This window comes from Paroedura picta, chromosome 1, assembly GCF_049243985.1.
Source record: "Paroedura picta isolate Pp20150507F chromosome 1, Ppicta_v3.0, whole genome shotgun sequence".
Taxonomy (NCBI): domain Eukaryota; kingdom Metazoa; phylum Chordata; class Lepidosauria; order Squamata; family Gekkonidae; genus Paroedura; species Paroedura picta.
In genome coordinates this window covers 66,855,657-66,870,175 of record NC_135369.1, presented here as the reverse complement: position 1 = coordinate 66,870,175, position 14,519 = coordinate 66,855,657, and the positions used below count along the sequence as shown (strand labels likewise).

Genomic DNA, 14,519 nt, shown 5'->3' with positions numbered 1-14,519 from the left:
TGAGGAGACATACGAAATAAAGCTGAACTAAATCAGAAACATTTAAAGTTGTTAATTAAAACCCAACATTAAAAACAGAGCCAGATCATAAAGCAGCTTAAAATGAATTTAACAGTTTGCAGGCTAAAAGCACACCATTAAAATGGAGTTAAGAGATCAAGCCCTTAATTAAAAGCCTGGGCAAACAGAAGTGTTTTGGCCTGGCACCTAAAAAAGAGGATCACAGGAACCCGGCAAGCCTCAAGAACTCTCCTTATTGGGGAAGCCCTTTCTTCCCCAGCCAGGAGAATCCTTGCTCCATGCATGACCACATACTACTGTGTAGGCCAGGGCTCCCCAAACGTCTGGAACCCACAGGCACATTTGGAATGTTGACACACCACAGTAGGTGTAGCAACAAAATGGCTGCCACAAAATGGTTAGCATAGGAGGCAGACCCAAACCACACAATGATTGTCACAATTTAACACAATTGTCACAGTGTAGATTCTTGTGGTGTAGTGGCAGCTGTTGCCAAAGCAACATTAAAAAAAATAATAGATGCAGCCAATCAAACCTCCCACAGTCTATCAGAAGCCTTGCTGGGCAAAAAATCTACCTGGCCCCATCCACTTCCAAATAACATTTGTGGGCACCACAAAAGGTGTCAGATGGCACACAATGCCCATGGGCACCACACTGCAAACCCCTGGTTGAGACCATATTAATTTGTTCTGCAACAGCTTGTCATAAGATCAGCTTATTGTCAGGGGGTGAAAACTGGGATTGTATCACCCAGATATAGATAGATTTACTTTGGCTGCTCATTTGTGTAGCCAGACAATGCTAAGTATCCTTATTTCTATCTATAAGTCATTAAAAAGGCAAAGGCACTGGAAGTTTGTACTTCAGAGAAGATAGACAACAGCAAGGCCTATGTAGGAAGAGCTGCTTTCCAGAACTCTAGAAGTAACATATAACCATTTGAATCATACTTGGCTAGGAATCCCTATTTTGACTCCTGGGGTCAACAAACCACAACAACTTGATCAGTATTTCCTCTATTTCCTCTCTGTGAATAGTCTAGTTACATCCCTGCCTTTATGTCTGACAGAACAAAAGCAGATTAATGCTAACATCAGTGTCAGCCAGAGTCTGATAGAGAATAACACATCATAGCAATATTGATTATACCAACTACATGATACAAGAGAAACCAGATGATGTTGTTGTCAGCCATTCAGTCATGTCCAGCTCTTGATGATCCCATGGCACAGCTGTTGCCATGATCCCTGATCCCGTTCCTCCTCCCTCAGCCATGCAATGTTCTGGCTGGTGTCCATTTCAACTGCATCCAACCACCGTGCCCTTCGTCAGCCTGGTTTCCTTTTTCTACTGACCAATCCTAGCGTAATTGATTTCTCCATTGAGTTAGATCGCAAGATAAGTGAGCCGAAGTTTTGTGATTTTGTCTGCCAGTGATGCATCAGACTTAATGCGCTGTAGTATTTCCCTCTTTGTGACTTTTGCTGTCCATGGAACCCGCAGAAGTCTTCTCCAACACCAGAGCCCTCCCTTGCTTCAACCCTTTGTGCCAGTTTCTGAAAGCATGAGACTCTCCCTAACCATCTGCGTAAATTGCAATGTTTCAACAAGCTTAGTAACACAAACACATTCCAATAGGATTGCAATTTCTCAACCAGTTTCAGGATCTTGTCACTTTGAAGCAGGCATACATGCAGCCTGTGAAAAGTCAAGCAGCCTACCAGCCATATTCTTTCTCCACCACAGGTAGGCAATGAGATCTGGACATTTACGAGACAGGCCATCATGCAGGCCAGTTAGTATCCATTCTGTGTTGCTGCTTTCAAGTAGTATAGGTTTGCTTTAAGGTTTCCAACACAAAAAGAAACTCCTAAAAGGCAGCCAATAGATACCCCAAAATCATTTTTACAACCAAAGCCTACATACATAATGGAACGCGCATATTAGGTTATGCAACCCCAAAGAACAACACAAATGTATCACTTAATTTCTGAAATCCTGATCTGGCAACAATACTGCCATCTCTACATTTGGAGGATAATGTATCCAAAGCAATATAAATGCCACTAGCGAGACTCTAATCTTCACATGTGATTATACTTACTTATGATGGATTAGGCTCATTTGTCTATGCAAACAAACCTGGTTTTGCATCATTAAGTACTGTTTTTTAGAACCACTGGTGAGGATGAACAGGCTGAACAGCCTGTCTAATATCATTAAGAGTTCCCCAACGACAGAAGAATCATAATTATGCAGAGGAAGTGTATGGACTAACCCAATGTTCTCAATTTATCTCTCTGCATCCTCTTCCCACTGAGCATCACGTACATACCAAATGACAAAAGTGCATGCTGGAGTCACTGAGAGGCTAATGGGATAAAGGGATCATAATCTCCAGCTATTGATACAACGTGTAATTAACTGCCATGATTGAAGAGTATCCTCCTAACTTTCTGCTGCAGATTTCTTGGCTGCTTGCATTATGCCTGGGTCTGGTAGCGGGACAACCACTTATTCACATTTTGTGCATTAACAAGGCCCAACCCAGGAGCGAGCAGATTTGGCAGATGGCTGCCCCTCACCCCACTCACTGTTCATTTGTGGTCAAGCCTTGATTCTGCCACAACCTACCCAACGCTTGCCAGGAACAGGGATCAGATTTGTTGCTGCTAGGAGAGCAAGAAGCCACAGTGAATTTTTATGATACTCCTGTTCACAAGAAGCAGAAATAAGACAGCCTTGGAATCTACTAAAAGAAGTTCTGGAGTATTTAAGCTTTATTTTTTCCATTCATCTTTTAAATACACAGTTATGATCTAAAAACTGAGAGCAGGAGAGCAGAACTAATCCACAAGCTGCAAAAGGGCATTATTGTGGCGGTAAGAAGAGTTAAAACAATAAGAAAAATGATAACAAATGGGAAGGATTTCATTCTAACTTTGCCCTTCCTTGTTTTTACAAGCAATTTAAACTGAAGGCCAAGCTAGAAGAGATAAAAATAATGGAGGACCCATTTTTTTCTAATGACACCACATGTTCTAAGCTTACACATGAGAATACACACCAAGAACTGGATCTTGGCCAAAGACAGAATAGTGGTTCTTGGATTCTATGATTTCTGACTATGAGCGCCATATAAGAGAACAGCACTATATATAATGTTTGGAGCTTTACTTTTTATGACCCGTATACTGCCTACTGGGCCTTAATATATAATGTATGAATATACATGTGTGTATTATCTGGCCACTGAAGAATACCTTAAGGATCGAAACACATCAGCTTGATATAATTGTTAAGGGTGGCGGATTCTAATTTGGTGAGCCAGATTTGATTCCCCGCTCCTCTACATTCAGCCAGCTAGGTGACCTTGGGCTCCTCACAGTCCTGATAGTGCTGTTCTTACAGAGCTTTCAGCCCCATTTATCTCACAAGGTGTCTACTGTGGGGAGAGGAAGGAAAGGTGATTGCAAGCTGCTTTGGGACTCCTTCAGGTAGTGAAAAGCAGGGTATAAAAATCAACTCTTCTTCAATCATCGGTGTTAATATGGGAAACTTTACATACAACATTTCATAGGTATAAATGGGAATGCATGTTTTAATCTGATTTATGTGAACTAGATAATAAATAATTTTATTTCAATTTCTTTTTTGCTCAAACATCAGGTTCCTAACTTGATTTTTAAGGTTGGGTTTTTGTTCCCTTCTAGTTTTTCTTGGGCACACATAGTCACAACCTGAATCAGGGCTGTCTGAGAAGGGGGAAAGAGGTTGAATCCCTTTATCTTCCTGTGTTTCCCCTATGGAACTTCCCTTATTACTTACCTCAGGCACTAATGTAGTCCCATCATTGACTGAATTAATTCACTCTTTACTCCAAGAGTTTTATTCTGATGGTTTTCAGTCAAATTTCAAAACTCTGGTTGAAAAAGCCTGCACTAAGTATTTGAAAGGTTGTCAGGGGAGTGCAGGGAAAGATTCCTGTTGGCAGCAGAGAATAGAACCCACAGTAACGGGTTTAAACTACATGGAGAATGATATCAGATATCAGGAAAAGGATTTCCACAGTCAGAGTAGCTCAGCAGTGGAATTGGCTGCCTAAGGAGATGGTAAGCTCCCCCTCACTGGTGGTCTTCAAGCAGCGGCTGGGCAGATCCTAGATGCTCTATGCAGATCCTGCATTGAGCATCGGGTTGGACTAGATGGCCTGTATGACACCTTCCAATTCTATGATTCTAACTCTATCCTTCCATCTCATGCTGGTGGCCAGGGAGGACCTGGCAACACTAGCTTGCTGTGATGCTTCTGTTGGTCCTTTTACTACAGTATGAAATGAGCGAATAGTTGAGAAAAATTGACATGAACACTTCCCACCAGCTCCCCTCTCCATCTCACAGATCCTGGGCTGCACCATTTACTAAGATTCTGAAAAACAAAGTGGATTGCCTGAAGACTGGAACAGTAGTGTGAGAAGATCCAGATTGGATTCCTTTCTAATATGTTGAACAGATACTTATCCAGGATGCTTGTAGCTGATCCTGCATTGAGCAGGGGTTGGACTAGATGGCCTGTATGGCCTCTTCCAATTTTATTATTCTTTTTTTAAAAAATGGGAGCAAAAACTCTATTAAGATGGGCCCTATTTTTAAGTCTTTGATTGCTGAGCATTTTTAAGACTTTAAATGGTTGCATTCTAGTTGTATTTCAGATGTAATAAGGATAAAAGATTCATAATATTCCAAGTCATTCACATGCATGATCTGACACAGTACTGTTCTAGGAGCACAGGGCTGCTTACCGGAAGCCACCATTTAAATGAAAGCTTCTTCATCCTGGTCATGGTTTGTTGGTTTCCCAGCGCATTCCCCTTTAACTGAGTTACAGAAACCTGACTTTCATCTGATTCACAGGAGGGCAAAGCATCCATGTGTGTGCTCTACCTACAACCATTACGTGAGATGGTTCCACTTTCAACATGGCAGTGCTAAATTCTACACTGGCCCTTTAAGGAGCTTTCTTCTTTTCTCAGCTGAGTTGTTCTTTAACACTGCAGCAAGGGTTAGCAACAGAGAGAAAGGGACAGTTGTCAACACAAGCTCTGCCATGTGTCGGTAACTGTGCAAGGACAGGTAAGTTGCCAGGACCTCCAGACTGATGTTACCACGTGACAGGGATGCATTTTCACACATAGTTTTACTGAGTGTGTTTTAACAGCTGATATGCCATATGTCTACTACTGGGAACTAAAACAAGAAAAAACAGAAAAATTCCAGTCTTCAGCCCCTCATTATCACTTCAATCCTCTGCCATCATTTGTTGGGGTCATGAGAAGGAGCACTTTTTCTACAAAAGCACCAGTTTTGAGGAACTTATTCCCAAATGAGGAACAACACATGTGATCCATTCATAAATTCACATTAGTCCAAGTTTTTGTTGCAGATCTACAATTTAATCTTTTGCTGTGTCATATCTTGCTGCTATTCACTTGGGTTACTGATGTGGCTTGAATCCTGAAAGCCACTTTGAGGACAGGACAGGAAGTTTAAATAAAATGAAACCCACCACTAGTCTTTTTTGGATAATCACCTCCATTCACCCAGGTTCTTACAATGAAATAGCAAGACACTTCTCAAGCAGTTTCTTATATAGTGTTGGCAGGAATCCCAGCCGCATAAAAATTCTTGGCTTGGCACATGCCATTCCCTTAATGATACTGGTCAAGTAGCCGCACTGGCCAGCTATGAATCCAAAGCATGAGACAGAAGAGAGGGACATAAAAAAAACTGAGATGGAATCCAGATGCAATCTGCAGATTACCTACTGGCTGCCCCCAAAATAGAAAGGAAAAGAGATTCAATTTTGCTTTGTGCAATCCAGAAATACAAATTATAGAAAGAAAGAAAAGGAAGCTCATATAGTTTGTGCATCCTAGGCTAGTTCAGAGGGTTATTACCTTATTTCCAGTAGCATTCCCAGTGGCTTTAACAAGTAGGGTAATATTCTGCCTGGCCAGTAAGATGGCCAATGTTTCAACCCCAGCAGTTGTGGATACTGACTTAAAGAGAGTATTGTTCACATGAGTTCAACAAGTACCACTGGATACAACAGCTTGAATTACAGAGCAGGTTGGAGGGTGTTCACACCCTAGAAGCATTTACGGCAACGCCTTGGTACTATATGACAGCAACAGTGCTGCCAGAATACCCACATGACCTTTCTTCTCTGGACAGCAGCCAGAGCCAACAGCCCAACATGATATCCACAAAGACTTCAGAGCTCAAGAGTCAAAAGGGTGGTGACAAAGCTGGGAAGATTTCCAGTGACCCGGTCATGTCCATGTACAAAACTGATGGCTTCAGATTCCCACCCATAGTTCATTACCTTCACAGTTCTCTTTACACAAAGTCGAACAACAATATTCAAATGACCACATACTTTTCAGCCACTCTAGCCTGCTTATGTTCACTGTGAGAGAGTCCTTAATCCTGCTCTTGTGCCTGTTAGGGCAAGAATGCCTTTTGGGGTCTCTAAGCCTTTTGGCTATTCTAGACAACCAGCGCAGGCCCTGAGCTCTTACAGCTCTCCTGGACCTGTTTATTCAGCAGATCAGCATCATCTGAATGCATCATCGTCTTCACCACAGAAGAACAAGATAAAGCACTCATCAGAATCTGCTGGATTTCAGTAAACCTACTCCTTGTTCCCCCCTACACAGGAGCAACCAGATTTTTTAAAAGAGCACACACAAAAAAACACCTCCTTTCACAGTTTCCATACTTCTTTGGTAAGATATGACTAAAAACAATGAAAAAAACCCACTTCTTCTGAAAGGTACATTACCTCTGATTTATCTTCACCTCAAGTAACCAAAACAGTTTTTCCTTTGCACACCATCTGCCTCTCATCCTAAATGCAGCACCACTGGCTACTCTGAAAAGGGGCCACACCCATTGCCAGAGGCCAGCCACCACTCCGGTCTTTCTGGGACACTGACACAAAGCACTCATTAAAATGCATATGGCTGGCAGCAGGTCCTGGGTATAATTAGGACATTGCCCAAGCACAGAGATCAAGGGGCGCAAGAGAGCATTCACTGGAGATGTATCTGAGCCTTTGTACACTAGCCAAGCTGTTCCAGCCCAATTAAAAAAGAGAAAGGACGAAAAACGGGAAGAGAGCCAGATGCAATGAAACATGCACATTGAACCAAACACTCCTGTGCAATGGAGTGAGTAGCCTAGCATGACAAGCAGATGGAGTGGCCACCTCTTCCAACTCATTACAGAAAAACAATGCAACACCATCAAGCCTAATACACCAAGAAATGGGATGCTAGTGTCCTTAGCTTAAGAAATTAAGCAGTATGGAAAATGCAGCATTCCCAGCAGAAGCAAGAAGGAAAGGATGGGTCCTTACAATGAATTAACTAGGAGTGCTGTTGGCACAGACAGGAATAGGGAAGGTATCTCTCAGCAGGACAAAGTCTAAAATGGCATCAAGTCCAGGGCTAAGGTAGACAGCATCATGTCCAGAACAGATGGAAGAAGACAGGCAAGATCATGAGCAGAAATTAAGGCCAGGAAGGAGAGACTGAAGAGAAGGTTGTATGTAAAGTTGCCATGGTAAAACCATAGCATAAGGTGACCAGATTGTCCCACTTTTGGAGGGACATCTGGGGCACCTGGCAAATTGTACTTATGTTGAAATTTAAAAATATATATTACAATACTATTTTTGTATTCTATGAAACTTTTTGTTGCTCCATATAGACCAAATTTTTAATCAAGAACCCCCTCCCTCGGTCAATGGTATCCCGCTTTAAAGGTAAAGGTAAAGGTATCCCCTGTGCAAGCACCGAGTCATGTCTGACCCTTGGGGTGACGCCCTCTAGCGTTTTCATGGCAGACTCAATACGGGGTGGTTTGCCAGTGCCTTCCCCAGTCATGACCGTTTACCCCCCAGCAGCAAGCTGGGTACTCATTTTACCGACCTCGGAAGGATGGAAGGCTGAGTCAACCTTGAGCCGGCTGCTGGGATTGAACTCCCAACCTCATGGGCAAAGCTTTCAGGCGGCTGCCTTACCACTCTGCGCCACAAGAGGCTCTTAGGTATCCCGCTTTACCAATGTTCAAATCTGGTCACCTTACCACAGTGCTTCCTCTGAATCCTAGGGTAGCATTACATCACTTCCAGGTTTGCCCCAGAAATGATGTCACACTGTTAACACAATGATCCCCTGCCCCCATCCTCTCCAGTCTCCCACTGGATGCAACAAAAACAATGGCTCTTGAAAGGTATTATGAGACACTTTTCTTCCGCTTTTGCAGTAAGGTTAATAAGACCAGCAATCTTAGGTCAGCCAAATCAGTTCCAGCTGGGCCCCATTCCTTATCAGGTCAAGGCTGACAAGAGACTCCTGAAACATTTGCAAGGTCAGCTTCAGTTCAGATAACACACAACCAGTCATGAACGAAACATCTTACCTGCTGCATTTTTTCCAGGTCAAGGCTGGGCCTACTGACCTTGTCTCCGTAGCCTTGCCGGTGTCGTTTACAAGGCATCACTTGTTCAAAGCTGTCTCCAACACTTGTGAAGATTAAAGGTCGGGATGTTGGGGTTCGTACAAAAGACTGGAGTCTCTTAGGAGGCGAGGCACTGAAGAGCACTGGGCTAGAGCTTGCATGAAAGCCATCCGCTGCCTCTACAACAGGCCGAAAGGACATGCCACACAAGTTCTTCACTTCCTCATCACTTGAGGAAGTATTGTAGTTGTCACCACAGCAAGCAAGTCTGTTGACTTGCGACCACTTCCGTTTCTCAGCTGCAAACTCACGGCTGATTCGTTCCAGCTCCTCTTCAGAGCTGTGACGATCTAAGCCTGTAGGAAAAGGGGGACGCATTTTGCAGCACTGATTTTCTTGGTTCTGCAGTTGATTGTTTGCCAAGGGGGTCAAGGTGCAATTCCGTCTTCTCTCTGAAAAAACACATAATTTGTCATCTTACACAGACTACATTGTTCAAGTTTCTCATCTGTCTTTCTTCTGTTTATTAAGTATTTCAAAATCATTGCTCTCTGAACTCAGATATTTGTAGGACTACTGTACAACTTATTTCTCTCATGACACTTAGACAGCAGGAAGGCATTCTTGAAATTCACTCACACGTGTCCAGAGAGCTGCAGGCCTGAGGGAGAAGCAATGAAAACTAAAAGCAGGAAATACATTTGAAAGCCTCCAGATTTTCAGATTACATGTTCAGGTTTTCAAAACATGAATTAAGGCTATAAAAATCTTAACATGAGAGGTAGGTCATATAAAGGCACCTGCTACAAAATCAGACCACTAGCCTATCTAGCTTAGAACCATCTACACCAGTGGTCCCCAACCTGCGGGCCGCGGCCCGGCACCGGGCCGCGAAGACCATGGCGCCGGGCCGCGGCTCCCTCTCCCCGCGCCCCCGGCAGTAAAAAACTTCCCAGGCCGCAAGCTTGCAGCCCGGGAAGCTTCTTACTGCGGGAGGGCAGGGAGAGGGAATCAGGGCCGGGCCGCGCGGCCGTGCGGGCATGGCCCGCGGGCGCAGCCCGATGCGCGGGTGTGGCCGTGTGGGTGCGGCCCGCGGGCGCGGCCCGATGCCCTGCCGGTCCCCAGCCTCAGAAAGGTTGGGGACCACTGATCTACACCAACTACAATGACTTCAAGGTCTCAGGTCAAAGTGTTTCCTAGACCTGCTATCTTACATCCTCTAATTAAAGATGCCTAGGGACTGAGGAGAGGAGTGGTGGCTTAGTGGATGAACAGAAGAAGTCAGTTTCAGTCTTCAGCATCTTCACTTAAAAGGCTCAGGTAGTAGGTGATATGAAAGTCTTCTTTCCTGAAATCCTGGAAAGCCACTGCCAGTCAGAGTCAGCAGAAGTAACCGGGAAAAAAATCAATGGTCCAACTCAGTATGAGGCAGTCTCATGAATATTTGAGAAATTATACATGCACAGCTCTAGAAGAATAGTTGGTTCTTATATGCCGCTTTTCTCTACAAAAAGGATTATCAGAGTGGCTTACATTTGCCTTCCATTTCCTCTCCTCAAAACAGACACCCTGTGGGATGGGTGAGAGAGCCCTGATATTACTGCTCAGTCAGAACAGCTTTATCAGTACTATATGGTGAGCCCAAGGTCACCTAGCTGGCTGCATGTGGAGGAGAAGTGGGGAATCAAACCTAGTTTGCCAGATTAGAAGTCCGTGCTCCTAACCACAACACCAAACTGGCTCATTGTACCAGTGAGCTACAGCACTGGTCCCCAAACCCCGGTCCAGGGACCGGGACCGGTCCATGGATCAGTCGGTACCGGGCCGCGGCTCCTCCTCATCATCCTCCCTGGCTGCTGCCTCGGGGGCTGCCCTGCCACTGGCTCACCTTTGGTGCTCTTCAGTGGCCGCCATGGCTGGGGCTCTCCCTTGGCACAGCATTGTGCAGCTGCTGCTGGCAGCACCCCCCAGCAGGCGGCAGGAAGTCAGGGGCACCAGCAGGAAAGCAAGTGGAGCAGGGGCTCAGCCGGCAGCAGCGACATCCCTTGGCAAAAGACTACCACCACGGGCCTCAGTAAAATTGTCAAGCGGTGACCGGTCCCCGGTGATAAAAAGGTTGGGGACCACTGAGCTAAAGCCCTTGCCATTAACCTCTCACTTTATTCTGTATTCCAAATGCAATGCATAATGCATAGAGAAGACCACAAATACTTCAATTCTTTAGCACAGGATCCTGCAATCTTCTTTAAAAAAAGAGCTGACTGTTGTCATGGCCTTGAGTCTTCATGAGAAAGGCAGACTAGAAATGAAGCAGCAAAAGAATAACTAGGCAGCAGAGCATTTAACAGCTAAACCAGAAGATCGTGTTATCTCCTGCCATAATCACTGACAAGAGAAAGCCAGGAGCTGTTCTCTTCTTCCCCCAACACAACCCCTCTGTTCTTTTACCTCCAAGGTTTCCCAAGACCTTGCCTGTATTGGTAATGCATCTTCCAGCGCTAGAATTATGCAAACTCAATGAATTTGCAACATTTCCCAACTTTGCATAAATACATGGTTACAGAAACAAGGCTTTGGTAACAGAAATTTGCATTTTTTAATATAGCAGCTCAAGTAAGGAACTTACATTTTGCATCTACCCTACATTTGAAATACCGAACACTACAAACTCTCATCATGCAATCCTTATTTTTGCACAGAAATTGAACATGGTGCAGGAGACAAGTGACATGCATTCCATAACACGGGATGGGCCCCTTGAATGAATGTGTTTTATACCCAGGTATGCAATAGGAAGCCTCTGTCAAATAATGCACACTATTCTGAGCCAACTTGCTGAGACGGCAATATATAAATTAAATAAATAAAATATTGATCACCCAGCTCTTGAATCCATGGCAGAAGATGAGCAAATTCCTTTGTGAATTTAGCTTTAATAAATAATACACTGCATATTGACACCCCCCCCATACTGAAGGGAATCCACACAACTTACAAAGCACCTCACAAGCAGAAGTTCTTAAATTTAATCCTGACCAATACCTACAGATTTCTGATTTGAAAGTCCTGCCTAGCGGTAAAGTGACCTAATGCCCTTGGGCTACCCAACCACCATCTTTCAGGTTAAGTTGCCTCAGAGATGAAGAGTGACCAGTCCATTTAATTGTTCTCCTTTTTAAATGTACACCTCTCTATAGGAGAGGTTTTTTAAATGTTGGTTGGTTTTACCATTGTATGGACATATGTTGTCAGCCACTTTGGGCCAACTGATCTGAGAGTAGCAGCATATAAATCCAGTAACTAACTAAACCCCTTAGACAAAAATGTGGGACATAGACAGTCCTGGTCTCATTTCCACTGCTGAGATAGTGACGACATTTCAGTGTACAACAATTTTTGAAGAGGCTATCAGAAAGAAGATAAAGAACACACAAGTAGAGAGTTACATAACTGAACAGCGGTCAGTTGCATTTAGGAAACATGGTGAACAGCACTTGGGGTTAAGAATAGGAGTCCCACAGGTCCAGGGCCCACCCTTCATAGCCTTCCACATCATCATAATGGCTAACCTCTGTCAATCTGCGCCAGTTCCTGGTTCTCTCCCTCAGAATCATCACTATCTTCCTCATCACTTGGGGGATAGGAAATCTGTAGGAAAGAAGCACATGGCAAGTCATTTAACACACAAAAAGAGAACCCTCTCATCCCTACCACAGGCATCACATTGCCCTGTACAAACCTGTCTTCCACAGCCTGCCCCCCAAATGAACATACAGAGCCAGCACTCAGAGAATGCCAAACAAGTCAACCAGTACACAATGCATATTACTGGGTAGGATAGGATAACCAGCCAAATCTTTGTTTAAGTAATTTCTGTGCTGTCACTCCACAAGACCTGTTTGACACAGCTTTCAAGGAGATGTTCCAGAAACCTTTCTTGGAAGGCTTCTTCAGAAAATAAATGTATGCCCTTGATAGCAAGTTCACGCTGTTGGGGAGTTTTCCTGAATATTTAATCTGCTTATTTCTTCTTCAGTCCTGAGACAAGGTAAGAAACAGTTCCTTTGATTCCCCTCTTACTCCATCCATACAATCACCATCATTTATTTAAACCCCACTTTTCCTTTGTTTCCTTTGTTGTTAAAAGTTGATCTTGCAACTCACCCTCTTATTTGCCTTGTAAACCTTCTATCTTTCTTGTAGACCTTCTATTCCAGTTTGTGTTGCCCCAAACCCGATATACAGCCAAAGGTCTTGGCAGCAGTATGTAAACTACAGTATTTGCTGGTGTATAAGACTACTTTCCCCCCCTGAAAACATGCCTCCAAGTGGGGTGGTCATCCTATACGCCGGGTGCACTTCAGTTGGGATAGACAGAGCTGCCCATAGTGGCCTCCCGATGCCCACCCACCTCATTCTACATTCCATCCAGTATCGCGTGGTATCTAGTGCGGCCAACGGCGGGTCATCAGCGTGGCTGCGGCGAGCATCAGCAGCAAGACAGGAGTGCCAGCCTTTTCGGCGTGACCGGCCCGTTCTGATCTGCGGAAAGCAGTGGCGCTCCGGCCCGCCACTTGACTACGCAGAGCTCACACATGCGCACATGCGCACTAGTGCCGGTCACAGGGAGATGCAGGGGTGGGCTGGAGGCGCTGAAGTTGCGCTGCGGCCGTACAATAGTGACAATGACAGGTACTGTAATGTAACAAACTCTATATTTTGAGTGGAAATGTTGAGGGGTCGTCTTATACGCCCAGTCGTCTTATATGCCGGCAAATACGGGTAGTTCTCTCTTCTTGTAAACCTCTCCACCTGTGCAAACAAGCCTGCTCCTGAACATTTTTTGCTGGGAGGGGGGAATTATCTTGTAACCTTCCCACCCAAGCCACAGATAAAGGCACTTTCTGTCTCCCACACCCATCAGGACCTCTTATCAATGCCCAAGGGTGCATGAGGTAATGGCTGCTGCTACCTATTTGGAGCATCACGTACAGCTCCAGGCTCAAGCAACTGAAGGGGCATCTAAACTAAAGGCTGCCCGGGGGGAGGTGGGGAGACACAATCAAAACAAGCAGGTGACTGCTCCCAAATTCCCCTGCAGCTCAGTTACGCATTCAGACAAATGAGCAAGTAAGGAGCGGGAACTGGGAATAGCTGATTTCAGTGTTTACTTGTTCATCCAGCCATGTCTCCCTCTGGACATCAGCCGCTTCACCTTTGTCACTCACTTGTTAACAGACAAATAGCAGCTGGGAGAAATATCACTGGTAGAGTCTACAAGGGCCTGATTCAGCCTGAGGAGAGGAGGTACTCTGGCCTTGCCCTTCCATGCTGCTTTCCTTAGCCAAAACAGCTGGGAGGGAGGGAGTTATTTGTGTACCTTTGGAGCTGCAGCAGGAGCCCTTCCTTCTCAGTAGTTCTGGGAGGATTCCAGACCCCACCTTGAGGTTGGTAACCTCCTGGGCTCTGGTGGTTTGAGCAGCTGCCCCTAGCCTTGCTGTGCATATATTTTAATAGTGCATTTAATAGTATTTAGGTATTTAATAGTGCATGGGCTGGTCCACCCCCTTACCCCAGCATCCTGTCTTACACAATGGCCAGCCAGTTGCCTTGGAGGGCTAACGAACAAGGCTTACAAAGGAAGACCTCTTCCTGAAGTTGGACCCTAGTGCTGGTATTTAGTTTACTGCCTCTGAATATGGAGGTTCCCTTTACTCACCAAAGCTAGCAGCCACTGATGGACCTCTCCTCCAGCCAAGAAGCTGAAGCACTTATCAGCCTCCTAAACGTGCACACCTATTTTGTGTGTGTGTTGCTTTAAACTCAACCGGAGGCAAGAGTTATTTAACTTGCTCCCCTGCCCAGCACCTAAAGAAACCAGGAGGGCTTTCACACGCACACATACCCTTCAGCTCCAAGGAGCTGGTTTTTGGCACAAGGCTAATTTTTGGCAGCTAAATACACATCTGA

General features: G+C 44.8%; 1 protein-coding gene across 2 annotated transcripts in view; it reads right to left on the bottom strand.

Moving 5' to 3' along the window:
* Positions 1-14,519, bottom strand: part of LOC143839557 (uncharacterized) — a 74,748-nt gene that overhangs the window by 40,474 nt on the left and 19,755 nt on the right. Inside the window, exons 2-3 of one of the 2 annotated variants that reach the window (XM_077341750.1) lie at positions 12,119-12,197; positions 8,550-9,001 (exon numbers count right to left, since the gene is read on the bottom strand). In XM_077341750.1, coding sequence (XP_077197865.1) covers positions 8,550-9,001; positions 12,119-12,197 — 531 coding nt within the window. Of the gene's footprint in view, positions 1-8,510; positions 9,002-12,118; positions 12,198-14,519 lie in introns of both variants that reach the window. The other variant, XM_077341740.1, reaches the window with a different exon arrangement.